This window comes from Cariama cristata, unplaced genomic scaffold (assembly GCF_000690535.1).
Source record: "Cariama cristata isolate BGI_N322 unplaced genomic scaffold, ASM69053v1 scaffold14565, whole genome shotgun sequence".
Classification (NCBI taxonomy): Eukaryota; Metazoa; Chordata; class Aves; order Cariamiformes; family Cariamidae; genus Cariama; species Cariama cristata.
The window spans coordinates 24,821-45,783 of NW_009615910.1; the positions used below are offsets into that span (position 1 = coordinate 24,821).

Below are 20,963 nucleotides of genomic sequence, written 5' to 3' on the forward strand. Positions count from 1 at the left end.
GAAAGAGGAGGTTTACGAAGACTTAAAGTGGGTGGCGAACAGTGGAGATGTGGTAAAAGACTCAAGCTAGTAGAATGGGCTGAAAAAAGACAGAGGTGGCATCTCTTTCAGTCTAGGAGTATATCTGCACATAGATATTTACATTGACTTACATAAGCAATGGTGGAGAACAAAAGAAACTGATTTTCCTACCAGTATGGAAGTTTGTGGACCTGAGAGTCTTTCTATATGCATGGTAACAGAGATGTTTTTAGTAACATAGTTGAAACTTGTACTGCATTATAAACACCTTAAAGCTCTTCATTAAAGTAAGGCCAGAAGAAGTCTGAATGTAAGACTATGCATTTAGGTAAACCAGACTCATATTAAAAAATAAAAGCTTTTTCCTCAAAGGAGATAATTTTTATGTTAAAAATTTGTAAAAATGTGTGAAATACATTATGATAGTAATCTAATGTGATGCTTCAGGAAGACTGCAGTCTTCACTTCTGGGAAACCGAATGAGTATATTTCAAGATTCTCTGTGGTCCTAAAGTAACATCAGTTAATTAAACTGTAATCTTATCCTGCCTCATTGTTGTTGCTTTGAGTGCGAGTTCTATGGCAGCAACATACATGGCGCTAAACTAATATCAAGTTCTTTGCCTTTCCTTGAACTGAAGAAGGCCTGTAGCATTGATTTGACATTTTATTTGGTTTTTTGTTGTTTTGTTTTTAAAAAAAGCTCCTTTGTGTGCGCGAAACAGCCTTGTTGGGGGAATGGCTGTTGAATTGGTAGTTTTACGTAACAAGTTACTTCGCACTGTGTGAGTTTTTCTTGTGTGTAACTATTCTTACTGAGAATATGGTTCGGTTTTGTGTTTTGTGTTTTTTTTTTTTTCTTTCTGGTAGGTTTCCATATTTGAATGGTTCAGAAAATACAGAGAATTCATGTTACAGATAAAATCTTTCTCTTCTCTTCAGACTTAAAAGTTTTGTTGAACTAGTATTCTTCCAGTGCTTGTTCTTGGACCGTTTCTTCAGTCCTTCTAAGGTCCATCCTTGTATTTGAGGTTAGACCAGCCGAATTCACCATCCTCAAGTGAAGCACGGGGCTTTTTTTTTTTCTTTTGGCTGATGTCTGTTGAGCTGGAGTAGTTGTCAATCTAGGAAATTTTCTCCTGTCTTATCAACATGGCTACCATAGCATGACTTTCTGTAGTCAGTCAGGGAGCTGTTAACGTTCCAGGAATCTCCAGATACCATTTACTCCTTCCTTCTGGAAGTTTCAGAAATTCTTCTGGTGGTGTTTCTGTCCAAGCTTGAAAACTAGCCCTTGAAAGCAGCTCTCGTCTGTCCTCATATCTGTTATGCCTCTGGCATTCTTAGAGAAAACAAGAGTGTCTGACCTGTAGCTTTTGCTTCTGAAGTTCAGGTTAATGAGACCGACAAATCACAGATACTGTCAAATTGAAAGGTGCCGTCAGTCCATCTGGGGAGTTAATAGACTTGTAGAAATTACGTCTATGACTTTGAAAGTACTTAACTTTTGAAATGCGGAACTGCACTATTTTTTTTCTTTCTAGCTCTTGAGACGATGAATATGCGTCTGAACACATGGGTCATGTTCAGCTTTGATGTAGTCACAAATAAAGGGTTACAATTATAGAAGATTGCCTGTTCTGATTTTGTTATTTGATTTGAAATAAATAAGGAGTCATGAATTCTACATAAATTAATTTAAAAAATAGAATAATATATTTAAGTGCTACACGTGCACCAAAAATTTAAACCAGACATCATGTAAACATACTAGGTCCTGAAAGGAGTATTAATGCTTTACACTGGGAGTTACATATCAGTTAAATAGTTCAATTCTCAGAGTTTCTAGTATGTTTGGCATATTAATGCTTTTATTTGTCTATCTTCAGTTGTTCTTTTTAACTTTCATCACACTATTCTCTTGGGTACTCCTCTCTATTTTAGCAAATTCTTATTTTCATGTTGCTACAAGATGTTTTATCTTAGATTCTTTGCTCAGTAATAATTTTCAGTACAAGATCCTCTCATGAAGATTCCTTTTGACTCCACAGTTCATAAAATATGTGAGTTCCTCACCTACATTTTTTTAGAACAATTTTGCTTGGTTGATTTCATCATGTTAGACCCCAGTCCCCCAAAGCGGTATACAGGTACACTTAAGTTTCCTTAACAAACAGAGTTCATGAGAGCATTTCATTCTGTCAATTGTATTAGCTTCTCAGATGAGAAAAGACTTTTTATCTCAAGAAATAGGCTTAAGTGGAGTACTGCCTGCACATGGAATGATGCTGTCCAATTGTTAGCATGTGGAGCTCCACTATCCCTTTAGATGTTGAATCTGAACACTCTGTCAACTCTTTCTTTTTCTGAACACTTAGAAATTGCAAATTACATTCCACTAAGTTAGTGACAGACATGTGAGTGTTTAAGGCCTGAATTATTCTATTATTAGTGTGAATATGTTCTGAGAATCAAGGGATGATAACAGAGATAAAATGTAAGCTAATTAGAAGCATTTTTAATAGTAGCTTAAACATCTGTTTAGGAATTTTCCAAAGCGTTAGAACTTTACAAGTTTTACCACAAGACCTGCCATTTAAATTTTAAATTAGTAAAATTAGTTAAAAATTGTGACAATCCATAAGTAGTAATTTTCCAACGAAGTCTTTGAGAGACTCTTAAAGATACTTCTCTGTATTAGATTGTTCAGACCAACATAAGGATAATGGTTAAATATTGAATTACATTGCTGCATTCAATAATATTTTGTTTCTTGTCAGAATCTTTTATCTAGACGTATGAAGCTATTTCTTTGAGCAGTGAAGGTTTTTGTGTTTAGGGTAGTTCTAGTCCACAAAAACTACATTTTGGAAAAATGGGGAGAACCTTTAAACAAAAACCTTATTCTCAAAAAAAAAAAAGTTGTTTTTTAGGGACTATGTTTCTTTGTCTGGAATTGCTGTAGGAAATACCTGAATATAGGTATTTGTTGTGGCTCAGACTAGGAAATACAGTTCTTGGAATTATGGTACCAGTTGCACTAGAAACTTTGATAGCAGTACTTACAGAGAAGTAAGCACTTGTGTTACTAAAATGCAACAAGAAACTTAAACAGCCTTCCCCTTTTCCTCTAAACTGGATAATTCGGTTCAACACTTCTCTCCCAGAAAAGCAGATTTGCCCTATTCTGGTTTTTTGGTACAAAAAATAATTTGTGCCTACTTAAAGCATCTGCTCTGTGTGTTAATAAGATATCAGTGTAAACTTTGTCTAATATCCAAAGAGTACTTTTCATTACTTGCAATCTATTGATTCAGGCAATTACTCCTAGCAACTTCTGCCAACTGAATTTTTTGAAAACACATTATCTTGGTTTCAGAGAATGCAAGTTAACACAGTTAAAGAGTGGTTTTGTTAATAGAGCTTGAAGAAATAGCCTATCCTTACAATTTTGTTAGTCCAAACACCTAAATTTCCAGAGCTCCATAAAGATGGGTAGTGAAGGTCAAGCTTTATCTCAGATGGACATCAATATACTTAGTTCCCTTGAGATAATTACATGGCGTGGGCATGTACTGCCTCATCTGTTTTCTGTGCCTTTTTTATTCTTTGAAGCATACAAGTATCAGTAACATTGGTGAATATCAGTGATTGCTTTCACCGGATCCCTTCAGAGAGAATACAAGAGCCTTTGATCTCCTTACCTTTGAAGGCTGTGGTCCTTGGACTCCAGACAATGTCAGGAGCTTGACTTTTTCATTTAAGCCATGATTTGGCATCCTAACACGTTTTCCCATTTTCTGGAGAAGTCCCACAATCTTTCTTTAAGCCTTAGTCTTTGGAACATCTTGGAGACTTTCATTTGTTGCGCTAGAACACTTGTATGTCTTTTTAGCTGGACTTGATACAGGATAAATGATAGCAAAGTTGGAAGCTATACAAAGCTGTGAGAATTTATTTTCTCAGAAGAAGATGGTTGTAATAACTGAAACCAAGCAAACAGGCTTTTCTGGGTTGCATAATTTATTAATTAGCTCTGAACCCAGTAGCACTATGTAAATTGGAAGCAGCATGGGATTTGGGTCTCCCTGTGAATTTACTTTTCTTGAAGACTGAGAGCATGACATAGAATAATTTGGAACTGCTTTTGCTGTGTTTCTGAAAGCTGTGGGAGTAGAAGCTACTTTGGGGGACTGAAACAAGCAAGTTATTTCTCTAAGAATAAGTTGATAACCATCTATAGCTGAAAGGAAATACAATCAGCCAGGCTGAAGCAGAAGCACATAGTTATTTGGAGGACTAATAAAGTAGGCCCTCATCCAAAAAGATATGTTGATCTATAAGAAATACGTCAAAGTCAGGAAGTGACAATATTGATTCCAAAATTTCAAAGTTGGAAGAACTTTTAGCCCTTTGCATTGCTTTCAGTTCTATGGAGACAGAAGTGGTAGACGAGAGAAAGAAATGACAGACACCTGGTTGTTCCCACTGCTAAGAGTTACATCAAAAAATAGTTCAGGTTGAAAGGGATTGTAGGAGATCTATAGTCTGACCATCTACTCAAACCAGGATCAGGTATAAGATCAGATTGCTCCGGGCTTCGTCCAGTTAGATCTTGAAAACGTCCAAGAATGCAGATGGCACAACCCCTCTGTTCAAACAACCAAACTATTCAGCTGTTTGACTGTCATTGAGGTGGAAAAAGTGTCTCCTTGTCTGAACGTCTTTGGATCGATTGGTGTCTGTTGTCCTCTAGCCATACATTGCCTTGAAGTGACTGCCTGCATCTTCTTGATAATCTCCTTACAGATATTGAGGGGCCTGTTATACACCCTGAAGTTATCTCTTCTCCACCTGAACATACCAAGTTCCCTCAGTTCTATGTACTTCAGCTCCTGACCACGTTGGTGACGCTCCCCTGAGCTCAATCCAACTTTTTTCCTGTGTTGCTGGGGAGGTGTGTGCTTAAAACTGGTCACTGCCCTCGATGTGTTGTAATTAGTGCCAAATAAAAGATGATTAGTCTCTTCCCTTGATCTTCTGGCTATGGTACTACTAATACAGCCCAGGATGCTGTTAGCTATCTGTACTTGTACACCATGCTGCTGATTTGTGGTAGCTCTCTATCTACCAACATTAGCGCGTCGTTTTTGAGCATAACTGTTCCCTAACGAGTTGCCAGCCATATCACTTCAGGGGACTCTTGCTTCCTAAATTCAGATCTTTGCACGCGTCATTGTTGAATCTCAGAAGGTTCATCCTGGCCTGTTCTTCCTGTCTAGGTTCTAGGGAATGGCAGCCCTTTTCTTGCATGCATCAGTTGTGTTGTTGTGACTTACCCCTACCCAGTTCACTGTTACCTGCAAACTTGGCGAGATTGCACTCTTGGCCTAATGCAGGTGGTACATAAAGATGTTAAACAGGTTCTAATACAGGCTCCTACAGTACTCCATTTGTTACCAGCCACTACCATCTGAGCTTTACCATCAAACCATTTTTATCAATGTTGTAGTTCACATATCTAGACTGAAGTCCTAGCTTGGTTTGGTGGACTTGGCCATGCTAGGTTTATGGTTGGAGTTGATGATCTTAAAGGTCCTTTCCAACCTAAATGATTCTATGATTCTATGGTAAAAATACTGTGTGAGACAGTCCCAAAAACCTTCCTGAAGTGGAGTTATATTTAATCTACTTGCTCTCCTTTTGTCCCCAGGTCTGGTCATTTTATCATGGAATATAACTGGTGTGCCCAAACCTAATTTAACCTTGCTAAATCCTCACTGACTATTCCCAATCACCTTTTTCTCTTTCATGAGCCTCGAAATTTATTCCAAGAGGACTTGCTTCATGACCTTCCTGGGACTGAAATGAAGCTATCTGGTCTATAGTTCTTTGGCTTCTCCTTTTGCCCTTTTCTGAATATAGGTGTGACATTTGCCTTTCTCCATTTGCCAGGGACATCCCACAGTCTCTGTGACCTTTCAGAGTTGATAATGAGGAGCCTTGCTGTGACATTGGCCAGCTTTGTCAGAACGTTTGAGTGTAGGTGAGCTGGCCTCTTCAATTTCTTTGGGTTAAGTTCTTACAAGTAATTCTGGGCTGAATCCTCACCTACAGCTAGCAGTTGTTCTCCTCTTTGAGCTCTTTTACTGATCATAGAGGCTTGGGAGGCCTTGTCAGGGAAGAATAAGGCAAAAAAGGTGTTGAATGTCATGACCTTCTCTGTGTCCGCTGTTGATAAATTACCTGGTCTGTGTAGAAGCAGCTCCATGTTTTCTTTCCTGCCATAACGTACTGGTAAAATCTCTTCTTGTTGTCTTTGTTGTCCTTTGCAAACATCCATTCTAGGTGAACCTCTGGCTTTCCTGACACCATGCCTACATACTCAGGCAATCTTTCTGAATTTTTCCTTGAATTCCTGTCCCTGCCTTTGTCTCTTGTATGCTGTTCTTTGGCCGTGTAGTTTTTTCATGAGTTGCCTGTTTAGCCATGCCAGTCTCTTTATATATCTATTTTCCCGAGCACCAGGAGGACTGATATAACACAAAAATTGTATGAAATTTTGGGAACAGTCTGCTGATGGAAAAACTTGAAGCTGTGCCATTCTGAGTAGAATATAGTCAGGTATGTGGAAACTTCAGGAGCAAGCTTTATGCTTGAAATTAGAATTGATTATGCAAGATGTGACATGATCTTTCTGAAGAGAGCTACTGTGTTGATTGTAATATGATAATTCTGTTTATTGTATGTAATTTGGAGCCCATATCCAAATGACTGAATGAATTTATAACTGGAAGCCTAACACAAGCGTTGGTAACAGAAAAGAACATAACCGCTTGTTGAAAAGTCTTTCTTAGAAGGAATATATGACTTTCTTCAGTTGACAAAAAAAAGCAACTTCAGAAGCCATATGATGTGCTGACATGATATGTGCCATATGCATTGGTTATCTTTGAAACTATATAGTATAATTCACAAAAGTATTTTTGATAGAAATGTTCTAATGTCAAAACTTTCCAGATTAGAAAGAGAGTGTTTCTCTACAAACAAGCAAATGAATGAGGAGATTGAGGAAAAGAAGAAGGTAATTAAAGACCTCTCTGAGAGACTAGGCAATAATGAAAAAACCTGCAGAGAATTACAGGAGGAACTTGCAATGGTAAGACAAAAGGCCTGTGGCATTCATTGTTTAGGGTTTTTAAAGTATACTGTGAACATAATCTGCATTTGCTGTGCTGAGCTGTGGAAGAACTCTGCCAATGTGTTACTCTGATAATACTTACGTTACTTTGTTTTGTAAAACGAGTAAATAAAACTGAGACACCGGAGAAGCTAAATTGAAAATGTATTTTAAGTGATATACAATTTATTTAACTGAAGAGTTATTTGCAGAAAACAATTATTTTAAAAGTATGGCTATGAGTTAAGAGTAACTTGTGTTTGCATTCCTAGTGAAGAAGGCAATTTGTAGATATGGATTATGATTCCTTGTGGAGAATGTTCTGTCTTTCTACCCAAGCTTTCTTCCTCTTCAAGCTTTATTAACTGCTATTGTAGGCTTATTTATTTGTTTCACATAACATTTTGTTTTTAGTGCAAGTATTTGACTGTAAATATTGCTTGAAAATTGTTTGTTTGAAGGTGACAAAGCAGAGGGAATTTTTTTGTTTGTTTGTTTTGATGTGGACTTGGCATGTTGGATGTGTTCTACTGGATTATTTTCTGAAATATTTCTCCTTTTAAATGACCAATTGGGGCCTTCCCTCTGTCTCTACCCACCTCAACTTTGAATAACAATTTTGCCATTCTGTTGCTTAGCAGCAGGGACGAAGCAAAGATCTTAGGATATCTAGAAAATCTTCTCTCCTGCTGTTGTGTAGTGGCATTTGCAATATTTCTGTACCTAGCCAATATAAACTTTTTTTGATATTGGTTTGCAAATGTCTCCTTTTTATCTCTTTTCTTTCTGTGAGTATGGAAGGTAAGTGTGGTCTGTTCCCTGCTGCTGACAGGCATTGTGCTAATCAGTGAGCAGGAGCAGAGTCTCGCATCAGAGGATCTTCAGACTTGATGGTGTCTTCTGGTCAGTTGATGGAGTTATTCCATACATTGTCTTAGTGTTATCCGCTTCCCAGACAGATTGGTAACTAATAAATTGAAGAAAAATCAAATAAAAAAAACCCCTCTTCCTTCTTCGAGAATCACAGCTTCTTCCATGCAAGCATTAATGTATTAAAAGGCTTTTGCTGGCCTAGTTAACCTTGAAAAAGTTATCAGGCACAAAAGGAATATGAAGAGACAAAAGCAGCTGTATCCTCAAACTACAGTCAGTAGTGATTGCTATTTATTAATATAAAATACAATTCCAAGCTTAAAGATTTCTACTAGGAACCTTGAACACTTTCTAGCTATGACTGTGATTTGAGTTGTCCTTGTCGTTTTGTGTTCCTTAGTAAAATGTATGTTATACCTGACAAGAATTCAGGATAAAATTCTGTTCATGATCAAGGCTTCTGGTAATGGTGACAGTATTAAATGGTGTACTGACAATGAATGTTACATTACTGAAAGGTAAAAAGCAGAATAGATGTCTCAGTTAAAAGAACTGTCTTATTCATAGAACCGGTTGTTTTAATTGTATTACTAGAATGATTTCAAGCCACAAGACTGTGTTGAACAGGTAATAAAAATACTCATTTTCTGAGGAGTTGTATTAGTGATCCCCTATGGGATTAGATTTTTATCACCTTGGATGGTTTTGTATTTTTCTGAAGACTTTTGTATTTGTTTGGGAAACAGCAGTGCCTGTGTGTGGTCTTGTTTACTCAGTCTGGACAGCTTTTTGTTATTTTTCTTCCCAAAAAGAAAAAGCAGAAGACTGTAGCAGAAACTAAGTATACATGACATTTCATGTAGTGTTATTAGGATTCCCTATACCCATACTAAAATTATGTGAAAATGTCAGTGTGCTCTCTTCCCTTCATTATCCCTTCCTGCTTTCTTGATCTGTTAATTACTTTCTTACATTTTATACTATTGTTAGACATCCTGAATATGTCCTTTGCACTCCCATCTGATAATCTTATATTGTTTTCTCACTGTACTGCTATAATACAAGTTAATGGTTTTGTTTGTAAAATATTTGGGAAATATAACCAAACCAGGGAAGGGTCTTCGTGCTAGAGAAGCAGACTTATGCAGGGACAAAATACATTCTTTGGAAACGGTATATGAAAAAGAACTTTTTTTTTTAGGCTCAGTTGAATGTATAGTAAAGTAGTTATGCTGCTTTTAATTTTAAATATCAGCATGTGGCAGAAGTTTGCCAGAAATTTGTGTGGATCAAATGTGATAGGATCTGTTGGTATCAAACAAAACTGCTTATGAATGTTCAGCATGAGCAGGGTCTCAGGATTTCCATTACGTTTTTCTGAGGAAATTGGTCTCAAGCTTGTCATTATTTTCAGCTAAAGTTTTTAGAAATTTTTAGCTTGAAGAATAGGAATTTGGAAGAATGGCCATTGTGATTTAGAACTTGTTTTAAATTGAAATAGCTCCAGCTGTATTCCTGCCCCATGGAAAGGATAAAAGGTATCTTAAAAGTTATTCAGGATATTTTCATTTCTGACACTTAGTAGTGGAGGATCTTTAATTCTTAGTACTGGACAAGCAGGAGACGTTGCACCTTTATCTTATGAGAAATGTAGATTGGAATTTGGGGAACTTGCAGTTCACTAGGAGGTATATTAGGAAATTGAAGTCATTAAAAATAGTGTATTTTAGTATAAATTCCTTTAATTTGCAAGAACTGTGTATTCATTTCCTCGCCTTTGTGTAGATAGTATCAGGAGTAGCATAATTAGTGTATAAGTAGTGTAATAGATTACATGCAGAGTCTGCCTTTTTCCATGTGGCATATAAATCTTTCTATTACATCCATGCATGCAGTCATGCGCTGTATGCATCTTGACTGGCTATAATGGCCTTGTAGGTTATCGTAAGCTGAAAATCAGAACAGAATTGTTTGAGAATCTTGTTCCTGGACATAGACATTAACCATTGTTCTTTAACAGAAAATTATAATTCTGTTCTACAAATTTTATGGAGTAGAATCTGGTACTCAATGACAAAGATGTAAATCTAATCTGGACAATTTATTGTGAACAGCTTTTTTCTTTCAGTTTAAAAAAACTGAGATGCACAATGCAGTCTTCATTAATTTTGTGCTAATGATTGTTAAACGTTATGTTACCTTGATTCTTGTTTTGCTTACCTTCACTCAGGGGTGGAGTGTTCCTACCCAGATGCTACTTCTGTTATTGTCCTAATTTAAGAAGACCAATCAGTCTGAAGCATATGTGTAAATGATCATCTACAAAGAAACCAATTTATAATTTATTCTGTCAGTGGAGAGGTCCTTCAAGCTGTGATGTCCCAGCGTTTGAAGACAAGCATCTAAAAAATGCTTTTAAAGTTGTCAGTTCTCAAAAAATTTTCTCTGACTAAAAAAAACCCAAACCCAAAACCCAAAGAGGTACTTCATAACATTCTCTCCTACCAAAATGTTGTTGGAAATCTATCTTTAGGGGACTAGAATAGTTCCATATAAAACTTGAGCATGTTGATTAATTTTATTTCAGGTGATTAAAACTGAGACACTAAATTTCTTGAGAAACTGTAGTTAGGTTGCATATGGCTAGACACTTTTTAAAGACCCCTCTATAGACTTTGGAAAATTCTAGCTAATATAAGAAAATAAAGAAACTCAAGTATTCAATAAAGTATTCAATAGTTAGATAACTTGAGCAAAATAAATAGTAGCCTAAGGAGGAAGATTGTCAGTGAGGGTTTTGGTTTGGTTTTTTATACTGTAATTTATGCTTGTTGCTTAAAACCTGTTCCACTGTTCAGCTATACAGAACATCATTCAAATAAAACCAGTTTCTTGGTGACTGCGGAACAGTCATTTGGAGCCTGTTTCTATAAATGCTTTGATTTGGTTCCCCCAGGGTCGTGCCTGGTAAACATTCTGACACTTTTGTAAAGAATTTACCCAAATGCTTTTCAAGGAGTATCTGAACATACGGCTTTCTGGTGACTGTGTGGGTAGTTCTGGCTTTGGCACTTGCTGTGGCATCATCAGAATGGTACTCTGCCATCACCATCACCATCGTACTGCAGACGAAGTGGGTGAAATTAGTCTATGTACAAGAGCGCCACACAGGAAAATCCCTGTAACTGTGAACAAAGCAGAGAAAATTGCTCTTGGAATAATGGCAGTTCATTGCCCGACCGGACCCCAGTTCCCTGCATAATACTATGAGGGTTTTGGTAAGTTAATTTTGAAAAGGCCTGGAACTCCTGCCTACATGTTTTTTAAACATTATTGAACTTGAGGTATAGATGTACATTTGCAGCACCAGGTCATATGGGCTATTCTGGAAATCTGCATTTATTTTATTCAACAATGGCTTTTGGAAAATGCTGAAAAAAATCAATGGGACTTAATTTCTGTCCTGGAACAGGTGGTGGAATGATACCAGAATCGAATACTGGTAGCTAAGGAAAACATTGCTGCAAACAAGGTAGTAGGGAATTGCCCAGATAAATGCAAATACCCTACTTATGGAAGACTGGCATAATTGTGATGGTGGGTGGAGTAATTTTTGTAAGTAGTAGGTTTTCCTAATAATACTGGTTATCCCTATAGGATACAGGAAGAAAGATTTTTCTCCTGGTTGGAGCCTACTGTACTTGTAACAAAAAATGCTTGGCTTCTATTTAATGTCTTTAAAAGTGTGCTTGTGTTTTAGAATTGATGGTTAAGTAACTATGTTGCCAAACACATTTTTCAACCAACAATTCTTTTGTCCTCGGAGTAATTCTTGTAAGTAGTAGGTTTTCCTAATAATTCTGGTTATCCCTATAGGATACAAAGCATTTGGAAGAAAGATTTTTCTCCTGGTTGGAGCCTACTGTACTTGTAACAAAAAATGCTTGGCTTCTATTTAATGTCTTTAAAAGTGTGCTTGTGTTTTAGAATTGATGGTTAAGTAACTATGTTGCCAAACACATTTTTCAACCAACAATTCTTTTGTCCTCAAGGGATGTTTTGTGATAATAGCGCCTTCTTGAGGAGCTGAAGTTTGACTTGGGGAAGCATTGTATATGCTACAACTCAGCCTATATTCTGCGTTCGGAAAGTATGACTTTGTTCCCATATTGTTTGGTTTCTAACCTCCTGATTCTTTTGTGAGGGAGGGAGTTGTGTTTGGGCAGTATGAGAAATATTCCTAATATATATTGAGAATTTTAAATTCTCAAGTGTTCATGCAGACTTTACCACTGATCTCAGGGACCTGGCGTTCCTGAAGGCAGGTTCTGCCAGTAAAGACCGAGGTGAAAAAGGCACTGAGAAGGCCTTTTCTGTGTCCTAATCACCAGATCACCTGCCCCATTCAGCAGTGGGCCTACATTTTGCCTACTGTTCCTTTTGCTGATGATGTACTCAGGAAGCCTTTCCTGTTGCCCTTCACACCCCTTGCCAGATTCAACTTTAGGTGGATTTTGGCTTCCCTAAGCAAAGGGAAGCATCTGTATATTTCTTCCAGGTCACCTGTGCCTGCTTCCACCTCCTTTATGCTTCCTAATATTTCAGTTTAGTCAGGAGCTCCTTGTGTGTCCCTACAGGCCTTCTGCTGCCTTTGGTTTTCAAGGTCATTTTTAAGGATTGCCTCCAAGGTCAAGAATGGTCCATCCTGATATGCAGGAAGTCAAGCATGGTCAGCAGAAGGCTTACTTCATAAATGTTCTTTCATCGGTTTCTACTGGTGTGATCTGGGAAGCAAACTCTCTTTAAGTAAAGACTTTAGCACTTTGTCGCCCGATTTCACTTTTGAAGTAATCTTGGGAACACTCACACCAGTACCATTCTGGTAGTTCTACGGGAATGGCATCCTATAACACAAATACAATGATGGGTGGAGTTACTGAAAGGGAAGTAATCTCATCTCCTGAAATAGCTGGATCTGGTAGAAGATATCTTTCAGCAGCTGCAATTGATTATATTTGACTTCTATACTTGTGGACTCCATTTTCATTTTCAAAGTAAAGAGTTGTGTATACTTGCTGTGTTTGTTCAGACTGAAGAAAAGAAAACTAAAGGAGTTCTAGCTACTGCCTAGAACTATCAAATGGGTGCTTATGGAGAAGATGGAGCTACGCTGTCTTTAGAACTGTGCAGTAAAGTTATGAGAGAAAACAGAAGTTTTAAAAAGGGAAATTCTAATTACCTGTAAGGGGGAAAAGAGAACTTCACAGAAGGATTGTGAGATACTGGAGCAGGTTGCCTGGAGCGGTTGCTGAAACTCCATCCTTGAGGATGCTGAAAACTTGACTAGACAAGGCTCTGAGCAACCTAACCTGACTTCAAGCATGGCTCTGCTTTGAGTGGGGAGTGGGACCAGATGACCTCCAGACATCCTGTCAGCTTAAATTATACCATGATTTTATGACTCTACACATTCTTATTAGATACCTGTCAGTGAGAGATAAGAAATTAGATCGATATGTTTGGACCCTTTTGGACTCTTAACCTGTGCCTACGTTTCCAGCACTGTAGTTTACAGTATTTTTCTTCAATTTCTGATAATGGGGACAGTGATTGAATAATGAGTGTTAGAAATGAAAGATACTAAATACTTTGCAACTGAAGTGTAAGGAAACTGGCTAGTCTAAGGAATTTCCTTTTGATCTTTATTGTTGTTGAAAAATAGACTGAAATGGGCTCAGGGAGCATAGATGCAGTTAGCAAATAATGCACAGAGAAGCAATGAAGGCTGAGTAGACAGGAATATACTGACTAAATTATGGTAAATTAACTGAACCAAATGAAAAAATTGGATGAGGAGATTGAAAAAAATTCTCACATTTGACTTTGCCATGGGAAAAGATTTTTCTGGGAAGATTCAGTCTGACCTTGTCTATGCTGGAGTGTTTTATGTGAAAAGAGTATTTATTTTATTGTGATGCTGATCAAGTTGTTATATTTTCGTATTTGTAATATGTGAGGTCTTTGAGATGGTATCAGTACGTGAGAGTAAATTATTTTAGTGTGTTTGCCTCCCATAAAATATTTTTACTGGAGCTCAGCAATTACAAGCTCTGTTTATATAGATAATTTTATAGAGTAAGTATTAAAACTTAGTTATTTCTGACTATATAGAAGTGGTTGAAAATTCTTTATGAAGTGAGTACAAACTTCCACACAAGGAAAGGCGTGTAAATGCTACAGGGGACCTAACATTGAAATACACATATGAATAATATATTAGTTGGTGTACAGTACATATAATTAAAATTGAAAGAGTAAAGCAAATTTATAAAATATTTAAACTGAATCGTGAGGAACACTGCAGAGAATTAAATGCATTTCTTGGTTTTTTAGCCTGACAGTTATATGCTACCAGTATGTAGCAGTTTTCCTGGGAAGGATGTTTCCCACACTTGAGAAATTGACTGGATGCTTACATATGCAGTGAAGCATAACTAAAGCAATAGTTTATAGATGTGAGAGAAAACAGTAGGATTTTTCTCAATGGAAAAAGTGTAACCTTCCATCACCAAGTAGAAATGGAAATTACTCAAATAGGTGTTAAATTTAGAATAAAAATAAATTTAGTAATTAAAAGTAATGAGATATCTTTGAGCATAACCTTTGTAATAAGAAAATTGTGAAGTTATTTAAATCTAGTTTCCTCTTGATTTCAGTGGGAGGAGTTGTTGGATTTTTTTGTTGTTGTTGTTTATTTGTTTTCTAAACTGCTGAGACACATTACTTTTTGTCAGTCAGCTACTAAAATTGTACATTTCTTTGAGAAGTCAGAACTACGTATGTCCAAGAGGACCTTGGTCTTGTCTGGAATTACAGATGCATGTCTTTGAAAATTGTAAGTTTTAATATCAGATATAAATCGAGGGAATGATTTGATATAGTCTTTCTATTCTAGTGATTAAAAAATCTGCTGTAATATCTTTTTGCCCTCAGAATAAAGCCAGTGTCTTGATAGGAACAATAGGCTGCACTTAATGGAAAGCGTTCTTTAAGAAAATTCAGTGACAGAAATGAAGGACTCTGCTGCTTTGTATTCCATGCATAAGGAGGAGGTTTTGATATTGAAGAAATGACTATCAAGCATGGAAGATGCTAACAATTAAAGTAGGCAGGTTTGCAATGAGAATAGGTGTGGGATTTGACTGAGTGCCAAATCATGAATTCTAGCCTGTCTGCCAGTAGTTTGGTGTCTTTCTGGATGCCCTTGTAGGGTGTAACAATAGATTTCATTGCTTACATAGATGGGCAGCAGTTAATTAATGTTCATTAAGATATTTTTAAAGTAGAAGATGATCAAGATGATGTTTTAGTACAACCATTTTTTCTCTGACTACCTGAAGCCTTTAGTTCTATTTTAAATGTATTTCAGGGTTCTGTGTTACTTATTTGTGATATGTTAGATCTCTTAGCTCAAGAAGAGGAGTAATAAGATATATAGCAAGAATTTAAATTTAAAGGGGAGCAAAAATGCTATTGTGATCTGTATTTCTTCTGTTTACTGTTTTAATGGGTTTGTTTTTTTCCTCTCTTGTCTTGTCTGTATCTCCTGTCAAATAAAGGCCAAGGAACACCAGGTCTTTCTAACAGAGACGTATGAAAACAACATGAGAGAGCTGGAGTTACTCTTGGACAGCTTTGCTATGTCAGGCCAGCGGACAGCAGGTTAGTTGAAGGTATAAAATGACAGATGCATCTGTCAATGTTCCAAAGTCACTACATTGTGGGAATTCTGCAGATGCCTCTTGCATTCCCTCTTCTCAACATGCTTTGATTTGATGACATGATAAGAGCAGTTCTCACAGCAGTCAAATGGCCTTGCTAGCTGAGAAAGGGTGACGGAATGTGGACCTGCTGTTGTCAGCCCAGGGCTTGATTTACAAATGCTGGGGTGTATATGATCGGTCAGAAAAGGGCTTACTTGCTGTGCTCTAAATCCAACTGAGAAAAAAGTCCTTACAGTATACCTGCAAAGGGAACAGATGTTTTGCCTGAACTGAGCCAAATTCTGAGGCAACCTTCAGCAACTTAAAGGTCATGTATTCAAAAAGGTTGTGTAGGACACATGATATAACACAATACTTTTTGTGGTTGATTGTGGACTAGTACTATATTGCATTCGTTTGATCTAACACACAACAGATGTTTGTCTGTTTCCATTAAAATTAATTGTAAATCAGTGGTTCTTGCTCTGCTACCTAGCTTTATATCAACCTCAACAAACTGCTGCCTGCTTAAACATTTGAAATAGTGGCTGACATAAGCAGGCTGAACTTTAACATCAAACTAGTAATTTTTTAAAAGATGAAAATAGTACATTTTTTAATATCCTCATTTAAAACTATCTATAAAAGTTTTCTCTGTGTGGTTCCTGTTAGAAAATCACATACTAGACACAAAACGCTTCCAACTTACAGTGCAAGTAAACTGGAAGAAAACAGGCAAAATGTTGCTTAATGAGCAAATGGGTTTATTTTATGTAAGTTGTAATGACATGTTTCTGCACTTTTTAGCAACAGTAGACATAAAAGTCGTATAACACCTTTAAATGAAGATACATTTTTTTGTATCTTCACGAAAAGATTTTTTTTTTAGGGCCTAGTACTGTTAAAATTGAATAAAGGAACTCTTTGATATTTCTGTTGTACTCAAAAGGCTAGCCTTGAATCTGTGATCCATTGATTTCCTCACATGGGCTATATAATTTTTTTATTTTGGAACTGGTATCAGTTTTATTCTGTAATTATAAATGTAATTCCTTTGAGTAATACCTGTAGGTTTATTGTAGATACGTCAACTGCAAAGCTCTTCAAAACTGTATTTTTCCCTCAATCTTGCAAAATTCCACATACCCAGAGGGGCTTCAGCAATTCCGCGGGGAGCTGAATGCTGCTGCCAAAGTGCAGTTTCTAAAGCAGTAATTGTCTTTTGGGGTAGGTTTTCTGTTCTCCCTAGCGGTAAACCTTGCAGAGAACAGCTTTGACCTGTTTCTATAATATTAGGGATTCAGTAACAGTAACTTCAGTATTAATTTGCTTTGTTTAAGGTAAACTTTGAAAGATTTTATTTAAAGAGATTTTTTTTTAAGCTTCAGTGTCTCTGCAGAGGCTCAGTTAAGGCAGACGGTCAAATTTAGCTCTGCTGTAGATTGAGTCTTTACAGCTAATATAAAAATGGACATTGATATTTGGTCTACGTATTTACTATGCTTCTGAGCATGAAACTTAATTTTTAATGCTGTTACCTTACTGAGTTGTACTTAAGAATTTGTTACATAACAGTATTTCTTTCAATTTTGAAAAAAGTTTAATGTAATCATATTTGAAATGGGAATTCCTAGGTGCCAATACAAGTAAAAATCTCTAATAAATCTTTGTAGTCTAATTAGCAGATGAGGGACTACATGAGCCACAGCTGGCTGGGCAGTGTTTTCTTTCTTAATTTTAACTTTTGACTAAAGTTAGGTGAGAGACCTACTTAAAAATCTGTCAATATTAAAGGTCAAACCCCTTCATTTAAGTTCTAATTGGGCTGTCACTATTTGGCTATACAGGAAAAAGAATAGAGGAATTTATATTTTTAAGACTAAAAATCAAAGTGTTTAAAAAAATTTTTTTTCCTTATACATTCCAAAATAACAAGCATAAATCCCTATATGCTTCTTTTTAAGTGACGTTTAGAAATTTTCCATAGCATTGTTTTTCTTATTGGGCAATTTGCATGGTTTCAGTTTGTACCTGTTCAGTTTATCATGTTCTGCAGTTATTCAGCAAGGGTTTGTGCTCAAGGAAGTTTGTCTTCGTTTCAGGAAAAAAAAAGTTGTCGTTGTAGTAATCTGAGAAAAAAGTGAACAGAGTATAAAGTGCGAAGAGTGCTTTGAGTTAATGTCACTGTTTAATGCAGGCCACCAGTACTGTTTTGGTCAAAACTCTAAAACATAGCTCCATATGAGCTGCTCTGAAAATTAATTCTGTCTTAGCCAGGCCCAGTATCATTAGTAGGAAGTCTGAAATAGCAGATTTAAGAGTTTACTCACTTGTATGCCTCTTGTGAAACTCCTATTGAACTTGGCATTTTCCCAAAATTCTTTCCCCAGGCACTTGGGTGATACGGGGCAAATGGTTCAAGTATTGATTTTTTTTTTTTTTTTTTTTTTCCCCCTTCACTGCTGAAGTAGGACCTATCAGACAAGAGAGTTCAGTTTGGATTATGTTGCATGACTCCTGCTTAGTTGTATGAACACAGACAATGTTTAGCCAGTATTAAAGCCATAGGCTTGTTTTCAGCTAGTGCAGGAAGGGAGAATCTGGTATTTCTGTTGTCAGAGTGGGCTGCCTAGAAAATAGCGTTTCAGCAAAGGCAAGGGATGCCAGCATGGAAAAGTTTACTGGCAAAAGTCTGGTTTTGGCAAACATGATGTAAATTAAGATAGTTCAGAGGCGTGTTTCAGTGACAGCATGGCAGACTAGGACTTGAGAAATCAAGGTACATTACCTAGACAGCTTGATGAAAACTATGGAATGGAAGACAACCCCTAGATTGACTTACTTAGTAGATATTATTTTAAACTGAGTGAGGATTGTGAGGTAAAACTTCTTTAGAGCTAGAAGTATGGAAGAATAGACCTTTCTTTTTTCTGTGCAACAAGATCACTGGAAAAAGTTCCTATAATTGGTGATATTGAGAAGTCACTTTTGTAATTGAGAAGACAGGACTGGAACCCTGTGCATCCTGAACTGTAGCTGTGGTTAAGTGATAAAAATGATAGTAAGGTGTTACTAGTCTCTTTCTTAAATGTGAAATCTAAACCTCTCACAAAAGGTCTGATTTTATGAATTCTTACTAAGTTGATTCTAAGTGCAGTGTTGCTATTTGGGACATCTTTAGGACTCAGAGGTTTGGGCACTGGAGTCTTAATAAGAAGATTTTGCTTTTTCCTGACTCTGCAGACCTTGAGAAACTGTGGCAAATAGGTGTCCAGTGGAGTGGCTGCTAGGACAGAGCAGAAGTCAGTCACTGGGATGTGCATTCTTTTTAGATTCAGTTGTGTGCTGTGGAGCAGATCTTGCTTCTCTTACTGAAAGCAATCTTGCAAACCTGCATTGGTTTGACTAATTATGACTTTGACAGTAACAGTTGGCTGGCAAGTCACAGTGAAAGGTTAGTGTCCATTCTGAATAGTACTCTATGGTCTCTGGTATTATCAGAGGGTTTGGAGAGAAGAGGCTAATTAATTGAAAAAAATTTCAGAACGACTGTTAGCAGTTAGCAATACTTTCCAACTTGTGCATATGTGTAAGTTTTCCACTGACTACCATAAGTACATTATGTATAGCTTACAGGAGAAACCTATCATTTTTATATAATACTTTGGGTAGCATATCATCCTTATTAGATAACAGTAACTGTATCATTCTTAGAAAAACCCACCCTGTAAGTCTGTAAGTGCATCTCCTATAGCTGACAAATTTTTATGGAGAGCCAAAGAAAAGGCTTAGTGTTTAGTATCTGATATGACTTCATGAGTCGCTGTAGGTAAATTGCTTAGTGACACTGACCTTTCAGAGGTGATTAACACCTGTGTCATCATTTAGTTCTGCTGGGAGTTATGATTGTGTAGCCTCTCTGAAGTTCAAATGCCACAGATTTTTTTCACTTCTTTTGCAAAATAAGGATGCTATTAGTTAGTTTTGCTTGTAGAACATGTTAAGACTCATGGAAAAGATGATACTATAATTTGTTACACAATAAGTTTATAAATGCTGCGTACTCATATAAATAATGCTGAGAAGAATAATCTGTCAATAACATGGTATTTTGCTGTAACATCAGAAAAAAAAATAATAGTTTGTTCTTGGAAATTTAATATCAACTGACATCTTGTGACCTCTTGATCAATACAGTGTTGTTTTGCTTTCTTAGCACATTGTAGTACGGGCTTTGAAATGCTCAAACTTGTTCAGATGTCCCTAATTAAGGCAACCAGATCAGAAGTCTAAAGGTTTATTAAAAAATGTAGTGTGTATATAATGGATATATCAGCTTTAAGATTTATAATTGAAACGTTATGTAGGGCTCTGCAGACAGATAATAAATTTTTTTTATTATTTCCTTTGGAATGAAATTCAAGATAGTTTAAAAGGTTTTTAAGACCTTTCCAAGCATAACATAGTCATGTGATATTTGGCTCGATAAAGCTTTGAGTAAATGAAGTACTGCATTGTAATGTGAGTGCTTAGTCACAACAGCAAAATAATGTCAGGAAAAGTGTAACATACTTAACTTTCAGGCAACATGGTTTTTAGCGTGTTATTGTGTGGTTTTAAAATTGGCTGGTCTGACTGAATGACACAGACTTGACCACAGTGGACATTATATGTGAGACTGCATACCAGATACATTAGGTAGAAACGTAATGCAGAAATCACAGTTCTGTATCTTGTATTAAAGCTTTTATACAAATGTCTTTCAGTTGTATATGCTGTGAAAGTACAGCTATTCAGCTACATCTCTTGTGGCAAACAAGGCTGCTGTTCAGTGTTTTGTATTGTCACTGAAGCCCTAACTAATTTTAATTCCTCTCATCCAGAGTGAGTAGTTTTCTTTCTGTGGCTTTAAGGCTTAATTTTAATTCTGTATTTTCCTTCAGGCACTTGTAAGGACAAAGATAAAACTCCAAGCCTCCCTGTCCTTGAGACTTTGAGGTGTACCTTGACAGCTTACCAGAACAAGCTGGAAGATACATCTAATGAGGTAACACTTACGCTGTTTGGCTCTATATGTATTGCCTTCAGCCTGCAGTAGCACATACACTTTGCTTGTAAAAAAGGTC

At 36.7% G+C, this 20,963-nt stretch overlaps 1 protein-coding gene across 1 annotated transcript in view; it reads left to right on the top strand.

The window, feature by feature from the left end:
* Nucleotides 1-20,963, top strand: part of CCDC171 (coiled-coil domain containing 171) — a gene marked incomplete at both ends in the record, with an annotated part of 88,659 nt that overhangs the window by 22,900 nt on the left and 44,796 nt on the right. Inside the window, 3 exons of the mRNA XM_009699986.1 lie at nucleotides 7,042-7,180; nucleotides 15,694-15,796; nucleotides 20,781-20,884. Coding sequence (XP_009698288.1) covers nucleotides 7,042-7,180; nucleotides 15,694-15,796; nucleotides 20,781-20,884 — 346 coding nt within the window. The remainder of the gene's footprint in view (nucleotides 1-7,041; nucleotides 7,181-15,693; nucleotides 15,797-20,780; nucleotides 20,885-20,963) is intronic.